Genomic DNA, 19,217 nt, shown 5'->3' with positions numbered 1-19,217 from the left:
TGTGTGTTTTATTCCATTTTCTAGGGGTTTTTTATCAACAGGGTTTTGAGGTTATCTGTTCCACCATATTATCAAAACCGAAAACGAAACTATAACATTACAAATAAACACTCTTTATTCAAAGTCACCAATTAGGACAACCATTTGATATTTCTGATCAGCCAGTTCCTATCCCCTCACATTTTGCTTCACTCCATCTCTCACAGTCCATGTGTGACTGTCTCCAATAAGGGTGGGGAATGCAAGTCAGACCTAATTTTATCAATAGACTCCCCTCCCTGGCTCAAGGATAGAAGCTGAGTCCAATCAGAAAAAAAGCACAGGACTGGTTTGAACAGAGAACAAGAAGGCCCATCAGGCTTTCTTATAGAAGAGATAAAGAGGCTGGCAGCCAAGGGACTGATGGGAGAGGCTGAACATAGGGAAACCAGGACGGGGAGAAGTGTGACCTATGACCAACACTGAGCCAGTACTGAGAAAGTAATGCTGAGCCCAGGAGGTAGAGAATTAGATTCTAGTCCCAAACCACTAGAGCCAACAAAGCTCTTGATTTTTCAGTACCATGATTTTTCAGTTCCATGAGCCAATACATTTTCTTCTTCATTTAAAACACTTTGAGCTGGGTTTGTCAACTGAAAGCATTCTTAGTGACACAGAAATTTACCAAGTGTTCAAAGTTCAATAATGAAAACAAAATTGTACTTGCTTACCTGGATAACCAATTCCTTTGGCATTTGCATAGGGAACCCCAGAAGAACCAGGGCTATAAACAGGATTCATGGCTTCAAGAACTAAAAAGAGGAAAAAAAGTGATTTAGTCACTTTTGTTCTCAGAGTTTTCTCCAGCATCAGTCTCCAAAGAGCAAGCAGCAAGAGTCCTTCCTCTCCTTTACATAAACAAGGCATCTCATGCTGCCAACCAACAGACAAAAGTAAAGTTCTAATAGGCACCCACCAACTCTATTATACCCATAATAGATATGTCCAGCAACTCTATTATACCCATTCAGTGTTCTATCATTCATAATCTTTTTTTTTTCCTGAAAAGTTCAGGAACTTGCACAACTACAATCATTTTATCCCTTCCCCAATAGAAATAAGATTATCCTTAATGTCTCCAGCAAGCTCCTCTGAATTTTATAACCAAATGTGTTCTTAAAATGTGAACTTAATTAAGACCACTGAGTATTCCTCATCTAGTAAAGTCACTCACTGATTTATGTGGTAGCAAAGATTAAAGCAATCTTAAATATAATGCTAAAAACAGCGAAGGGGGTGGGAGCAATGGGTAGTACATGAGAACTCTCTAAATCTTCTGCTCAAGTTTGCTGTGAACCTAAAACTGCTCTAAAAAATAAGGTCTAAAAAATAAAAATAGAAACACATAAAAGGAACATATATTTACTTGTTCAGCCTCTCCTACCACATTCCCAACTAGAAATGTAGGCCCATGCAGTCACGGAACAGGACTTGGTCTTATTCACTGTAGTATACCACCAGCACCAGTAAAATTTTTTAAAAATTATAGACCGGCATCTGTATTTGCTGGTAAGGATATAAAAGCAATGTCTGGCATAAAACAGACATAACTACTTGCTGACTGTCTAAAAAACACACATACCTCAAAACACTCTGGATATCAAATTCCATCAGAGACAAAATACAAAACCTTCAAATTTTCAGCACACCTAACTCATTTAGAATATTCACAACCAAGCAGTTCAGTTCACCAAAAAAAATACACACACACACACACACACACACACACACACACATTCTTAGCCTCTGTAACAAATTCTAGTCTACACTAGGAATAAATTGGGGACATCAGTGACTGGGACATTTACTACCTGAATAACTGTCTAATTTTTTTAAACTTCTAAACCAAAGGCAGATGCAAATTTACCATGCCATCTACAAATAGAATTAAAAGATAAGTCTCGACCCATGCTGTCCAACAGCACTTTCTGCAACCATGCAGACAGATATTCTCCATCTGTGCTATCCAATATGGCAGTCATTACCTAAAAGTTACCACTGAACACACGAAAAATGTGGCTAGTGTAAGATCTGATTTTTTACTTTTATTTCTTCAATTTAAATTTAGTCACATGTGGCTAGGGGCTACCATATTGGACAGCATAGGTCTATAGAACAGACTACAAAGAAAACAAGGATAGGAAGGCATATTACAAGTAAGCAAGAGAATCAATTGTGTATTTTTATCTCACAATTTAAGAATAAGCAAATTGGCAACTGCCAATCCCTATTATCCTGCCCTTTAACTCATTCTTGGTGGATCTACAACATAAGAATTGTGGAGTCCCTCACATATTTCATCTACTTTTCTGGTTCAACTGTCACCTCCCTGAACCCAGCCAGGGAGGAGGTCAAACTGGGAGATTCACCTTTTCACTGGTGACCTGCCAGTGCACATTGGTCACTTAATTTTCAGGCGAGTGGTTATCTACCTCTTCACAGGTCTTCATCTCTCTTGTTCTCTAACAAATCCTAGCACTAGGTCAGAAGACTCCTCCATCTCCTGGCCTCGGGTATTTCTATACTAGGGACACCCAGCTCTGAAAAGACTCCTCTCCTCTATTAGATGGATTCCTTGTCAGTGGGGACCACAAGGAGCTGTTCCCTCCCTAGAGGTTTTCCACTCGCCCTCCTCACTTTCCCTGCCGTTCTTATCCTCTTCATCATAGGGAATACACACCCCCTACACCCTCCAAAATCACCCCCCTTGGCTGCCTTTTAAGGAACCTAGAAACCTCATAAGTGTCTCATTTTCTATTATAACACTGCTTGACCATGACACAAATTAGATTATGGATCTCAATGACCTGAGAATGGCACCTTTGATTTTTAACACATTAAGACCTTGACAACTTTTGTCACTGCAACGGAAAGTGTCTGAAGTTCCCTATGTCCAGGTTTTTACTCTCCACTCCAGACTCTCTCTGTAAATCCTGCTCTACTTAAGATTTTACTTCTTCATCCCAATCCTCTTCTATTAACTCTGAAACTGACACTTCTTTCCATCCCACTGACCATGGTCCATCACCCTCTAGGCCCTCCTCATCCCCCACCCCCATATGCTCCTCTTTCAGCAGACCTCCCAGATGACTCCCCCACTCCCTCTTACCTTAACCCTTCGGCTCTCAACTTCCTCACCCCTTCCTTTAACTCCCCTCCCCCCCGCTCACAATGAGTCCAGCTTAGATCCCTCAGAACCCTCCTTCTCCACCGCTCAAACAAGTTCTTGGACTCACCCCCAGGAAGCTGCTACTGTTTTCCCTTTAAGGGAAGTTGCAGGAGCCTAGAGTATAGTCCACATTCATGTCCCTTCCTCTCTGGCTGATCTCTCTCAAGTTGAGAAAAAGTTAGCGTCCTTTTCCACTGACCCCACCACTTAAGTCAAAGAATCTGAATACCTAACTCAATCCTAGGATCTTACCTGGCATGAGCTCCACATAATCATTTCCTCCTCTCTTTCCACCGAAGAAAAAGAGAGTCTGGCTAGCCACTCATGGTCAGGCTGATATCCTACACTGGCAAAATAATCAACAGCTGGTTGGGGGCAGTAGCAGTCCCAACGGGATCCCAATTGGAACTATCAGACTCCCCAGGCCGCCGACACTGAAATCATATGGTACTTGACTCATAGCAGGGCTTCAAAAAGCGGCACACAAGGCAATTAACTATGAAAATCTCAAAGGAATCAGCCGAGGTCCAGATGAAAATCCTGCCCTTTTTCTGTCTCCTCTAACAGAGGCTCTCCAAAAATACACTAAACTAGACCCTTCCTCAATAGAAGGCCTCCTCTTCCAACACACTCATTTCATTTCTCAATTGGCTTCTGAAATCAGATGCAAATTACAGAGGCTGGAAGATGGCCCTCAAATCCCACAAAGGGAACTCTTAAGTGCTGCCTTTAAAGTTTTCAATAATAGAGATGAGGAAACAAAAAAAATGAACAACTTAAAAGGGATCAGGCTAAATGCCAGATGCTGGCAGCAGCTATTCAGAGCTTCCACAGAAATATACAAAGCCCTAAGGGCAAAACCTTTGAAGCCCCTCCAGAACCCTGCTTAAGTGTGGCAAGGAGGGACACTAGGCCAAAGGTTGCCCTAATCCTCGCCCTCCTCCAGGCCCTTGTCCAAGTTTCGGCAAGAAAGTTCACTGAAAAATCAACTGGAACTCAAGGGAGGGTCACATTTCTTCCTTCCAAAGTCAGAACAACTGGACCTCAACCTGCCCAGCCTTCTAGGGTTCGCCACTGAAGATTGAGGTTGCCCGGGCCCCACGGCCCCCACTCCTATCACTCCTTTGGAGCCCAGGGCAACTCTACTAGTAGCAGGTAAGCCAATCTCCTTTCTTATTGATACAGGAGCCACTTACTCTGCCATACCTGAATTTGCAGGTCCTATCTGGCCCTCCCAAATCTACACTGTCAGGGGTTGATGGTCTAATCTCCAAGTCTTTAGCTACACCCTCCTTACAATGTCTCTTCCTGGGAATATCTTTCAGTCACTCGTTTCTAGTCCTTCCTAAATGCCCAATCTCAATCCTTGGTAAAGACATTTTATCAAAATTCAGAGCCTCCTTTAGGCTTCACTCTCCCACTTCTAATTCAGACCCACCCCTCCTCCCTCTCCCTAAACCAGAACCGGATAAATTCCCCCTCTCAACTTCTCTAGTCACACTCAAAGTGTGGGATACCTCTACCCCTTCCATAGCCCAATGCCACTTTCCTATCCACATAAAACTAAAAGACCCTTCAACATACCCCTGTCAACCCCAACACTCCGTATCTTTAGAAAGCAGACAAGGCTTCCAATCCATTATATAACACCTTCTATCCCAAAACCTCCTGAGACCCACTCACTCTCCATTCAACACCCCAATCCTGCCTGTCAAGAAGCCAGATGGCTCATATTGCTTAGTTCAAAATCTCTGCATCATAAACCAGGTAATTCTCCCAACTCATCTGGTAGTACCCAACCCTGACACCCTCCTATCCCTTATTCCCCCGGACACTTCCCATTTCACTGTAACTGACCTAAAAGATGCATTCTTCACCATTCCTCTACACCCAGACTCCCAAAATCCCTTTGTTTTCACCTGGACAGATCCTGTCACCCATCAGCCCCAACTTACCTGCACTGTCCTTCCCCAAGGTGTCCAGGATAGTCCCTATTTCTTTGGACAAGCCTTAGCATCAAGTCTAGCAAAACTAGATCTCCACCCCAGCATTATTCTCCAACATGGAGATGATCTACTCCTTTGTAGTCTATTTATTCTCTCTCTTATGAACATGCAGCTAGCCTCTCAAATCATTTAGATAAAAACAGATATTGAGTCTCTCCAAAGAAGGCCTAACTTTATTACCCTCAAGTCATTTATCTCAGTCACTCTATCATCCCACAACCTGGAGCCATTACTTTAGACAGAAAAGACCTCATCGCCTCCCTCTTACCTCCCACCACAAAACACAAGCTTCTATCTTACCTTGGTTTAGCAAGATTTCTCCGTATTTGGGTTCCTAACTTCAGCATTCTAGCTCATCCTTTATGCCTAGCTTCTAAAGGTCTTTTGACCGAACCACTAGATCCCACCATTATTAGCTCTTACTTCAGGAAATTACAGCAGGCCCTTATATAGGCCCCAGCTCTTTCCTTTCCGACTTCTCCAAACTTTTTACATTTTATACTATGGAAAAGGAAGGAATAGCACTTGGACTCTTAAAACAAGTCCAGAGACCCAGACTATCAAACCAATTAGATACTAGTCAGGGGTTGGCCAGACTGCCTTAGAGCCCTGGCCGCAGCCACTTTTCTAACTCCTGAAAGTCAGAAACTCACATTCGGACAACTCATCACAGTTTATTCTTCATATAACATCTCTGACCTCACTACCCCAAATCTCCCTCCCTCTAGAATACAAACTTTTCACATAATCTTTATTGAATCTCCCTATGTTACCCTAGACAAATACCCTCTACTCAATCCTGCCACTCCTTTACCCATGCCCAACAAAGAGACTTCACACTCTTGTATAGAAATCCTCAACCTTACGACTCTCTGTTTCTCAAACATAACAGACTCTTCTTTATCCAATGCCTCACACACTTGGTTTATCGATGGTAGTGCTTTCTGCCAGATGGGAAAAAATGTTGGCAAGCTACGCAGTAGTCTCCCTCACAGAAATCATAGAATCTAGGCCCCTTCCTATAGGGACTTCTCAAAAGGCAGAATTAACTGCCCTCACCAGAGCGTCAGTTAACCTTAGCATTTGGACAAGGGGTTAACATCTATACAGATTCCAAATATGCCTTCCATATTCTCCACTCACTACAAAAGGCTCTATTACCAATGCTCCCTTAATTCTTAAACTTCTTCAGGCTGCTCATCTTCCCAAGGCAGCAGGAGTACTTCACTGTAAGAGAACCAGGCAGGAAACAACCCCATCATAGAGGGCAATAATAAGGCAGATACAGAGGCCAAAAGGGCAGTGCAGCAATCAACCCTTTCCTCCCAACTCTTAGCTTTTCTTCATTTCGCACCACAATACTCTCCTAAAGAGTATCATTCTCTCCTCAGGCTTGGAGCAGATAAGAAAGACTTCACTAAAGATGCAAGTAAGGTATATTTTACCACAGGGTCAAGCTCAAAATATCCTGCAAGATATTCATAACTCCTTACACACTGGATTTAAACTGCTCTTACAACTCCTTAAACCCCTGATTACCTGTAATAACTTTAATACTCTCCTTCGAGATATAATGAAAAATTGCTGTATCTGCTTCATAGTCTCTCCTTACAGGTATACACACCCTCCTTCCTTTCCCACCCATCTGGCTAGGAGCAGCATCCCTGAACAGGATTGGCAAATTGACTTTACACACAAGCCTCCATCAGGAAATCCAATACTTACTAACCCTCATAGACACCTTCTCAGGATGGATTGAGGCTTTCCCCACCACCTGAGAAGTCTGCTGAAGTTACCCAGACACTACCAAAAGACATTATTCCTTGCTTTGGATTACCCACCTCATTACGATCAGATAATGGCCCAGCCTTCATATCTCAAATAACACAGGAAGTCAGCTCCACCTTAGGTGTTCGATGGAATCTACATACTTCTTCTAGACCTCAGCTCTCAGGAAAAGCTGAAAAAGCTAACTCTTTAATAAAAACCCTGTTAACTAAGCTTAGTTTAGCAATTCAGGAACCCTGGATTTCTCTCTTACCTCTTGCCCTCATGTGCATTAGGGCCTTCCTTAGAGCCCCCTCTTTCCTCAGTCCCACTGAACTCATGTACCGAAGACCTTTCCTTCTAGGGAACTTCCCAACCACAACATCCCTCTTAGGAGATTATACATCCATACTAAATCTAGTTAGACAAATACTAAGAGAACATGCAGACCAAGTCCTGCCAAAGCCATACACAGTCACAGATCTTCCACCTACTCCTGTAATCCCAGGTGATTAGGTCCTACCTTAAGAATCTCCACTCAGATCATCTTAAACCTGGACAGCAAGGCCCTTACCGGGTACTTTTAACTACCCCAACTGCTGCTAAGATTACTGGACACCCAACATGGTTCCATCTTTCCAGGCTAAAACGAGTCTCCAATAGTTCACCAAGGGACAAAGTATGGCCAAACACCACAAAATTCCACAGCTATTCCATCAGACCTACAAAGCTTCAGCTAATCCACATTCCTGACAAAGAGGACAAATGAATAACCTTTACTGTCCCTGTCCCTTCTGTTCAGGCTCTCCTCTTCTTCCAGAAAAGATAACAAACACCACTACCCCCAACAAATTCCTTCAGCCTTAGCACAATCTCCCCTTCCTCTCCATCTCGAGATTTTAACTCTTTTTATGGGATTCACTTGTACAGATATCCTTTGATTTCTCACAGACAAGTATTACCTAATAGGCCCATGTGGTGAGATTCCTCATTATGTAGATCAGAACACCTCCCCTTGCCACCCTCTTAATTCTACTTACTTAGATCTCCCACCAGTCACCTACTTCCTCTTCTGCTTCCCTACGGAGCTTTCTCAATACCATTCATCTTGAGCCTTCTCTCAATCTCACCCATTCTCTCTTAAATAAATCCAACCCTATGTTAGCCAAAGACTGCTGGCTCTGCCTTTCCCTCTCTTCCTCAGCATACTCTGCTCTCCCTGTTCCCCTCACCAATGGGACCATGTACAAATGATCTTTTCATATCGAAAAGAAAAGGGCTCCATTTTCCTTGAAAGGGCAGATACTCTCCTTGAAAGCACAGGCTAATCAAGATTCTAATCCCTTCCACAACTATACCCAATCCCTTGCAAAGGTAGCACATCCCTCCATACCAGTAATAGGACCCAATACTCTTCATACCCCTTTGATTTCCAAGGCTCCTCTTTGTTTCACAAGAACCAGTAGCAACCTATCTATAGAATGCCTACCTTCCAATCTATACAATCAGTCACAATCCAACTGCTCAGTGGATACTGGACTCAACAGATAGACTACCAAGTCTCTCCAGAAGCTAATGGCCTCTTTCTATAACCCGTCCACTCTACAGTCCTTACAATCTCTTAAAAACGTCTTTTACCACCCCCATCCCCCGTTCTTTCCTTAGATTACGACTGTCTCTGCAGTTCCTCAACACTTTTATTACAGACCTACTAATACCCCTACTCATCTATCTCCCTTTACTAGAGCTGCTGTAGCTACAACTCTTATGGCCTGGAGTTCCGAGCCTCAGAAGGGATACACTGGAACAATCTATCCTCTTACTCATTTGTTCTCCATACATGTTTTCACTTGTATACCTGAATAAGGGGTCTTCTTTCTATGTGGAACTAGCACTTATCTCTGCCTTCCCACTAAGTGGACCAGAAATTGGACTCTAGTCTCTCTCTCTCCAAATATAGATACAGCCCCCAATAACCAATCTTTACCAATTCCCATTCACACACTATATAAAATATAAAAGAGGTATTCAGGTCATCCCACTATTAGTTACACTGGAGGTCCCTACCAGACTAAGCACAGGCATGGGGGACTTGCCACCACTATTTACCTATCTACCCTACTTCAAAACATTGTCCAATGATCTCCAAGAAAGCCTAGATGAGATTGCAAAAAATATAGCTCAATTATAGGATCAAACTGACTCCCTAGCAGCCATCACTTTACAAAAAACAAAGGCTAGATTTATTTAAAGTTGAAAAAGGAGGTCTCTGCCTCTTTCTAAAAGAATGTTGTTTCTATGTTAACCAATTAGAACTAGTAAGAGATGCAGCTAAAAAGCTGAAGGATAAGGTCTACGTCCATGATACCCTAAACAAGCTAAGCAGGGTCGGGCCTGGTTAGTTCTTGGATGGGAGACCACCTAGAAAGACCAGGTGCCGTAGGCATAAAAAATTTTTAAATATAAGGGATTGTAAGCTGACAAGGTCCTTGCAATTTGTAAGGTCAACCAAGGGTTGCCTCGCCTAAAAAAAAAAAATAACTAAATATTAATTAATTAATTAATTAGTTAAAATAAAAATTAAAAGCTGAAGGACAAAGCCAATAAGATAAGAGAGCGCCAAACAAATTCTTGAGATACCTGGATAAAAACCAACTGAGTTACCTGGTTCTTACCCTTCATAAGGCCTCTAACCTTCATTTTTCTCATTTTGGACCTTTGGGACTTGCATACCATGCCAGATTTCTTCCCTCCTCCAGGACCATTTTTGCACGTTTTAGTCTATAGCAGAAGTCACAATACTTCACTCCGTGCCACACTATCAAGCCCTCCGGCCAGCAGAATCTACCAGTCAAAGCCACACCCCAGTTGACTATCCACTACTAAATCCCTTTCCAATAGATCTTGCAACCTCTATTCAGCAGGAAGCAGCTACAGAAAACCAAGTTGCCATCCCTATTCCATAAAACAAAAAAGGCTGGAATGTTAGGTCCAAAAGGGCCCTATCTCTACCCCTATAGCCTGGGGATTAGACTCCTTCCTTATCGTTGTATGGGAATTGCACCTTGCAACATCTGGATTGGCAATGCTACATGCTCACCTCCCATTTCACTTGACTTTCCTCCCTTCACCACCAATTTACCCACCTGAAATACGCCCACTGAAAAAGCTCACCTCGAGCCCCATGTAAGTTTCAAGTCCCCTCGCATTCAGCGCTGACGCCATCTTTGGCTCAGCCCAACTGTCACTCTGCTACAATAAACCACGCTTAAACCCCTTCCATCTTGTGCATTCATCCTTCGGCGAACCTAACAGCATTATTCATAATGGTCAAAAATTGTGAACAACTCAAATAAAGCACTAAACACAGGTTTTCCTTCCATAATGACTTGACTTAGAGTCTAAACCAAACATAAAATTCCATTCTACATGTACCACTAAAAAATTTACTGAATTGCATTTGAATTCTAAACACCATTAGTTCCAAAGTACCCAGAGGTTATCTTTCGTGAAAACACTTTTACTTCCCCAGAGACTAATAAATAGTAAATATTTCCTAAAGTGATTAAAAAGTCTTACTAAATTAAAAGTTACAGATAAAAAAATTTGGTAAAAGCATTGATGAAAAAAAATGTTGTGGTTCCCTCTTGAATTCAACAAAAGGGTTTACATTGGGAAATACAAAGACAAGGTCTCTAAACTAATGTCAAACAGCTCATTAAGTTACTTGTTCAAATGATCACAGATTCCCCCAAGATTGTGTGGCTCAAGGGCAAAGAAAACAGCTTATTCAGCCCTGTCTCCCTGCATCTCACTATTGCTTGGCACAGAGGTGGCTCATAAATATCTTCTGAATGTTCTTGAACAAAAGAACTATCCAACAGAGAACACAGGACTTTTCAAACATGATGTTAAGACATTTATTTAAAACCTAATTCAGAATTGTTGAAACATCTGTTTATTGGTTAGTGAATGTGAAAACTGACCAATCTTAAAATCCACTGATCAATCTTAACATCACTAAGAGTCAAACTACTTAACATTACGTGCATCCTCAGTTAAGGGAATTACTCTGTGTTATCCAGTGTACTGCTACAAAACACTAAAATCTGAATCTAATGGAGTCTATACATCTAACTTCTAGACAGGAGTTAGAGGAATAAGCTGAACAATACTGTGAAGCAATGAGACAAACCCAAAAGGTGGGGCTTTCTGGGACAAATGACCCAGTTTCTTCAGTAAGTCAACAGTCTGAAAAAAAGGTGGAGGGGTGGGGAGAAGGACCGTTCTAGATTAAATAAATTTACACATAAAGGCTACAGGTGGATTTTTTTTTGGATCTTAATTTACATTGAAAACATGTAAAAAGGTATTTAAATATTTGGGGATATAACTGAAAATGGGTATTAAACAACTGTTGTTAATTTTGTTGAGTGTGATAACAGTATTTTGGTTATGAAAAGATATGTCATTTTTTAGAAATACATACTAAAGCATGTAAGGATAGAAATGACATGATGTCTATAATTTAAAACATTGCTACAAAAATGGGATACTACAGGAAAATGCTAATAATTGTTACATCGAGATGTTGGGTACGGCTATACTGACTGTATTGCTATACTTTTTAAATTTATCCAAAAAAAAAAAAAAACACCATCGCTACTCTGCCTGAGATTCAAGCACCAGTAGGCACTCAGAAACCTCCAATTTCTCAGTCTGATTTGCTTTGGACAAAGGATCTCATTCCAGGGCTGGATCCATAGGGTTATCCCTTTAAAAAAAAAAAAAAAAAAGTTTCTCATTTGAAATGACTCAACTGTCAGAATTCCTACGAGTGGTTTGACACCTGCATCAGAAGACAAATCTCAGATTTACCTTTCAAAAAGATGACAGCAAAAGTCTTCAATTTGAAAATCCAATAATAATCAAAGAGAAAGTATATTTAAGACCAATCACTGAACTACTTCCCCTAGTTTCAAAACACATCATGACCAGGTTGAGCATCAGGAGGAATATCTTGGCTCTGGAGGTGCCCCTTTAAAAAGCGAGGGAACTCGGCCCACACCAGGGCTCCCCAACATACGGATTCAGTGCCGGGAAGAGGAGTTCCCACAAAATTGCTATAAAAATCAGTGAAGATTCCGACCGTCTGGGTGAGATGGAAGACTGCTAGAAGCTCAGACATCTCCTTAAAGGGCCCACACACAGACTCACAAGCACTCGCTCTGGGCTCCTGTGGAGGGACAGCAGCTGGCGGGGGGGGGGGGGGGTGCCAGAGACCTCGCTTCAGGGCAAGGGCTAGAGGAACGGCTGCCATTATCCCTCTGTTGAGCCCTTCTCCTATGCAGCCTACAGGTAGGGGCCATCTTGCCTGTGGTGAGTCCTCCCTCTACACGGCTGAATTTAAATGCAAGCTGGCCTGGTGAAATCCTCTTCTCTACCCCTGTGACTCTTTGGGATCCTGCCCCACCCAATTAGATAATTGCCAGAGGCATATTAAAGGATGGGCCACCAGCCCCACCTAGTCCTCTGGCATGAAGCTCTTTTAGCAGCAATCAAGAGGCCTCTCCACTCACGTACTTCCTGATATAATTCAGGTGGTGGGCAACCAGCCCCAAACCAAGCCGCAGTATTTCCTGAACAAATCTGAGGAATTTGGGAGCCCAAGAAAGGCTGCAGTTAGCTCCCCTGTGATCTGAGACTTTTGTGAATAGCCACAGGCTCAGCTCTGGAACAAAATCTTAACCTGCACCAATATGGGGAAGGCTACTTGCCCCACCCTGGTGACTTCCCGGGACCTCATCTCACCCAACTCGTGTACCACCCAAGACTTCTTCAGCTGCTGGCCCTTCTAGGCACCTAGCAGGTACCCTCAGGCCTTGAAGTGTCCCCAGACTTTTTGGAAACCTGCTCCAGGCCAAGTACTGGAGGCAGCCGGCCTCAGTTAGGAGTGTAGGCTCTCCCATGTACCTCCAGGTCCAGTTCAGGCAGCAACCAACCATGGATCACTTTGTAGGTGGATTGCTTTGTAGGTAGCCCTAGGAAGTCACAGGCAGCATCAGACCTTGGCCTGAATGGGAAACCCCCCACACCCCAAAAGAACCCTAGAACCAACATAATTAGAAGCTGGCGTCAGACCGCAAAAGCGTGCCACCTGATTAGGACCACTAGCAGCATACACAAAAGTTGTTCTCAACAGTCACAGGAGCTGCTTGCACAAACCCCCACAAAACAACTCATACCCTGTGGGTGTGGCCAGTCTTCACAGCCAGTCAGCCTGAGAGTCAGTCCCACCCACTGACATGCCAAAAGCAATCAAGGCTCCATTACAGCAAGGAGTGTTGTGGCACGGATAATTCTGAGACCCACGGAGCCAATTGAGATTAATTATGAGCCTTTATTAGCCGGCCGGCGACTGACTCTCTACCACGCAGGGTTAGAGGAAATCAGCCCTGAGCTTCCCGAGCAGGCTGCTTATAAGGTTTTTTTTACTACATCTTTGAATGAACAGATTACAAGAAGCAGAAGTTAGTTGTAACTCTTTGTACACAGATAAACATATTCAGGGGAACTCCCAGCAAACAGGGCCTAACAGACAGTTTTATCATCTTTTCCTTGGAATGTTGCGCTTCTCCCTGGGGCTGGCACCCGGGGATATCACTTCCCTGAAACTGGAGAATTTCCACTTTTACGGGAGGGCACACACAACCCCACTAATGGATACTCCTGGAGCACCCAGCACAGTTGACCAGGAAGACTGAACCACTGGGTCAAACATAACACCTACTACATAAAGCCCCCCAGCCAAGACTGGAAGATGTACCAAATCTACCTAATACTAGAAACGAACACAGAGAGGCAGCCAAAATGAGAAAATAAACATGTCCTAAATGAAGGAACAGGAGAAAACTCCAGAAATACAACTAAACAAAATAAAGGAAACCTACCAGATACAAAGTTCAAAACATTAGTAATAAGGATGCTCAATAAACTTACTGAGGGGAAGAATAGATGATCTCATTTAGAATTAAGTGATAGTAAGCATTAAAAAGAACATAAAAATAAGTAAAAATAAAAATAAAACAAAAAAATAAAGAGCACATAAAAACTGTAAATAAGAACCAGTAAGAAATGAAGAATACAACAACTGAAATGAAGAATACACTAGAAAGAATCAATAATGGGGTAGATGAAGCAGGAGATCAAACTAGTGATTTGCAAGACAAGGTAGCAGAAAACACCCAATTAGAACGGCAAAAAAAGAATACAAAAAAATGAGGAAAGTTTAAGGGACCTCTGGGGCATCAAGCTTAACAACGTTTGCATCACAGAGGTATCAGAAGGAGAACAAGGGATTGAGAACTGATTTGAAGAAATAATGACGGAAAACTCCCCCACCCTGGAAACACAAACAGTCTCAAACAAGATGAATCCAAGCAGGCCCAGATCAAAACACATCATAATTAAAATGCCAAAGTTAAAGACAAAAAGAATTCTAAAAGCAGCAATGAAAGACAACTAGTTACTTACAAGGGAGCTCCCATAAGGCCGTCAGCTGATTTCTCAATAGAAATTTGCAGGCCAGAAGAAATTGGCACAAAATATTTAAAGTGATGTAAAGCAAGGAACAACCACCAAGGTTACTCTACCCATCAAGGCTATCCATTAAAATTGAAGGTGAGATAAAGAGCTTCCCAAACAAAAAAAAAAAGCTTAAAGAATTCATAACAACCAAGCCAGTATTACAAGATGTTAAAAGGACTTCATTCAGTAAATGAAAAGGGAACAAAATATGATTAATAAAATGGCAATAACTATGTACCTATCAATAATAAATTTAAATGTAAATGGAGTAAATGCTCCAATAAAAAGACATAGGGCAGCTAGATGGATAAGAAAACAAGACCCATACATATGCTGTCTACAACAGACCCACTTCAGATCAAAGACACGCGTAGAATGTAAAGGAATGGGACAGGAAAAGATATTTCAGGCAAACAAAAACAAAACAAAAAACTGGTATAGCAATACTCATATTACAAAACAGACTTTAAAACAAAGGCTATAATGAGACAAATGATATTATATAATAATAAAGGGACCAATCTAACAAGAGGATATAACTCTAGTAAACATTTATGTACCCAACATGGGAGTACCTAACTATATAAAGGAAACGCTGACAAGACACAAAAGGAGAGATCGACAGTAATATAGTAGAGGACCTGAACACCACATTGACACCAACAGACAGATCTTCCAGACAGAAAATCCAGAAAACAGTGGCCTTAAGTGACACATTAGATCGCATAGATTTATTGTTATTTTTAAGCATTTCACCCCGAAGCAGCAGAATATACATTCTTCTCAAGTGCACATGGAACATTTTCCAAGACAGACCACACGTTAGGCCACAAAACAAGTCTCAGTAAATTCCAGAAGACCGAAATTATATCAAACGTCTTATCTGGCCAAAATATGAAACTAGAAATCAATTACCAAAAAAAAACCACCTCTGAAAAACATACAAACACATGGATACCAAATAACATGCTACTGAACAATGAATGGGTTAACAATGAGATCAAGAAAGAAATCAAAAGATACCTTGAGACAAATGAAAATGAAAACACAACGATTCAAAATCAAGACATAGCAGAAGCCTTCCAAGAGGGAAATTCATAGCAATACAAGCCTACCTCAAGAAACAAGAAAAAAGAAAAATCTCAATCTAATCTTACAACTAAAAGAACTAGAAAAATAAGAGCAAACAAGGCCCAAAGTGACTAGAGGGAAGGAAATAATAAAGATCAAAGCAGAAATGAATGAAATACAGGCTAAAAAAAAACCAATACAAAAGATCAATGAAAACTAAGAGCTGGTTCTTTGAAAGGATATAACAAAATTGGTAAATCTTTAACAAGACTCATCAAGAAAAAAGAGAGGACCTAAATAAATAAAATCAGAAAAGAGACGTGACAACTGACTCAACAGAAATACCAAGAATTATAAGAAAATACTATGAGCAATTGCATGACAACATACTGGAAAATCTGGATGAAATTCCTAAAAACATACTATCTCCCAAGACTAGTCAAGAAGAAACGCAAAATCTGAACTAACAGATTACTATCAAAATCAAATCAGTAATCAAATTCCCAAAAAAACAAAAGTCCTAAACTTAATGGCTTCACAGGTGAATTCTACCAAACATTCCAAGAAGAGTTAACATCTATTCTTCTCAAACCGTTCCAAAAAAAATCAAAAGGAGAAAAGGTTCCCAAGCTCATTTTACAAGGCCACCATTATTAACCTGATTCCAAAATCAAACAAAGAATTTACAAAAAAAATTATAGGCAAATATCTTTGATAAACATTCATGCAAAAATCCTTAACAAAATATTAGCAAACTAAATTCAGCACTACATTAAAAAGATTATACATTATGATCATGTCAAATTTATTACTGGGATGCCAGGTTGCTTCACTAACCTTAAATCAATTAACATGATATACCAATTGAAAGATAAAAATCATATGATCATATCAATAGATGAAGAAAAAGCATTTAGGACAAAATCCAGCATATAATAAAACCTCTCAGCAAAGTGTGAACAGAGGAAACACACCTCGGCATAATAAAATGCATACATGACAAACCCACAGCTAACTCTACATTCACCAGGGAAAAGCTAAAAACATTTTCCTGAAGATTAGGAACAAGACAAGGATGTCCACTTTCACCATTTTATTCAACATAGTATTGAAAATCCTAGGCACAGCAGTTGGACAACAAAAAGAAATAAAAGACATCCAAATTGGAAATGAAGAAGTAAAACTGTCACTACTTGCAGATGACATGACACTACATATAGAGAACCCTAAAGATTCCACCACAAAACTGTTAGAACTGATCAATGAACTCAGTAAAGTAGCAAGATACAAAATTAATATTCAGAAATCAATTGTATTTTACACACCAATAATGAACTATCAAAAACAGAAATTAAAAGAATCCCATTTACAAGTGCATCAAAAACAATAAAATATTTAGGAATAAGTTTAACCAAGGACGTATAAAACCTATACTAAGAAAATTATAAGTCATTAAATAAATTGAAGCTACAAATAAATGGAAACATATACCGTGCTCAGAGATATGAAGAGTTAACATCATTAAAAAGTCCATAATACCCAAAACAATCTATAGATTCACTGTAATCCCTATCAAAATATCAATGGCATTTTTCACAGAACTAGAATAATCTAAAAATGTATATGGAACCATAAAAGAGCCTGAATAGCCATGGCCATCTTGGGAAAGAAGAACAAAGTTGGAGGATCATGCTACCTAATATCAAACTATACTACAAGGCTATAGTAATCAAAACAGCATGGTACTGGCATAAAAACAGACACATAGATCGATGGAACAGAATATGGAGTGCTGAACTAAATCCACACCTATATGGTCATTTAATCAATGACAAAGGAGGCAGGAATATACAATGGGGTTAAAGCTAGTCTCTTCAATAAATGTTTGGAAAACTGGACAGATACACACACAAAAATGAAATTGGACCACCTTCTTACACCCTATACAAGAAAAAACTCAAAATGGATCAAAGACTTAAATGTAAAACCTGAAACCATAAAACTCCTAGATGAAAACACAGGCAGTAAACGCTGCTGTTGCTCTTAGTAATTTTTTCCTGATATATATCCTCTTGGGCAAGGGATACAAAAGAAAAAATAAATGGGACTACTTCGAACTAAAAAGGTTTTGCACAGCGAAGGAAACCAATAACAATACGAAAAGACAGCCTAGAATGGGAGAAGAAAAGTGCCTATGATATACCTAATAAGGAGTTAATATTCAAATTTATAAAGAACTCACACAACTTAATACCAAAAAAGTAACAATCCAATTAAAAATGGGCAGAGGACATGAATAGACATTTCTCCAAAAAGGACATACAGATGGCCAATAGACATATGAAAAGATGCTCAATATTACTAATCAGAGAAATGAGAATTAAAACCACAATAAGATACCATCTCACATCTGTCTAAATGGCTATCATCAATAAATCAACAAACAAGTGTTGGTGAAGATGTGGAGAAAAGGGAACTCTCATACACTGTCATTAGGACTGTATATTGGTACAGCCATTATGGAAAACAGTCTGGAGGTTTCTCAAAAAATTAAAAATAGAACTACCTTATGATGCAGCAATTGCACTTCTGGGTATTTATCCAAAGAAAACCAAAACACTTATCTAAAAAGATATATGCACCCCTGTGTTCACTGCAGTGGTATTTACAATAGCCAAGATATGGAAGCAACCTAAGTGCCCATCAATAAATGATTAAGGAAGTTATGCTGTGTGTGTATATATATATTGTGTGTGTGTGTGTGTGTGTGTGTGCGCGCACACACACACATACATACATACACAATGGAAATATTAGCCATAAAAAAATGACATCTTACCATTTGCAACATGGATGAACTTCGAGGGTATTATGCTAAGTAAAAGAAGTGAGAGTAAGACAAACACCATATGATTTCAGTTATACGTGGAATCTAAAGAACAAAATAAACGAACAAACGACAAAAATAGACGCACAGATACAGAGAACTGCTGGGAGGAGGGTTTGGAGGCTGAGTGAAAAAGATGAAGGGATTAAAAAGTATAAATTGGTAGTTACAAAACAGTTATGGGAAGTACAACATAGGGAATATAGTCGATAATATTGTAATAAATGTGTATGGCGCCAGGTGGATTCTAGACTAATTGGGAGACCACTCTATAAATTATGTAAGAATCTAACTACTATACTGTACAATGTCAATTCTAATTGAAAAATAAAAATTAAAAAAGTCATGACAAAGTTCCACACAAAAGAACAATTATAAAATTTTAAAGGCCTTATATATTAGCATTTCATATCAATAAAACTAATCTCAAGGGGCTTAAATTCTATCTCTGAGACACCAATATACAAGATACAATACCCTTTAGTACAACCAACATTGGATATTAGTAATGTCTGATATCATCAAGAAGAGCATATAAAAGGAGAAAGAGCTCAATTCCCCCAAATTTTATCTTCACTACCAAGGCTGGCCATCTATTTGGAAAAATTCATATTTCTGCATCGTACAACTGGAGAGACGTCAAAGGTATAGAACACAGACATCAGAAAAGTAACTTATTATTTCATTATAC

General features: G+C 40.2%; 1 protein-coding gene across 4 annotated transcripts in view; it reads right to left on the bottom strand.

The window, feature by feature from the left end:
* FAM168B (family with sequence similarity 168 member B) overlaps window positions 1-19,217 on the bottom strand; it is a 57,487-nt gene that overhangs the window by 36,428 nt on the left and 1,842 nt on the right. For all 4 annotated transcript variants that reach the window (XM_011367736.2, XM_011367735.2, XM_011367737.2 and 1 more), the window contains exon 2: window positions 711-791. In XM_011367736.2, coding sequence (XP_011366038.1) covers window positions 711-780 — 70 coding nt within the window. In that variant the 5' untranslated portion in view covers window positions 781-791. The remainder of the gene's footprint in view (window positions 1-710; window positions 792-19,217) is intronic.

The sequence above is a fragment of the Pteropus vampyrus genome, unplaced genomic scaffold (genome assembly GCF_000151845.1).
Source record: "Pteropus vampyrus isolate Shadow unplaced genomic scaffold, Pvam_2.0 Scaffold137, whole genome shotgun sequence".
Classification (NCBI taxonomy): Eukaryota; Metazoa; Chordata; class Mammalia; order Chiroptera; family Pteropodidae; genus Pteropus; species Pteropus vampyrus.
This window is presented reverse-complemented; position numbering and strand designations above follow the sequence as displayed.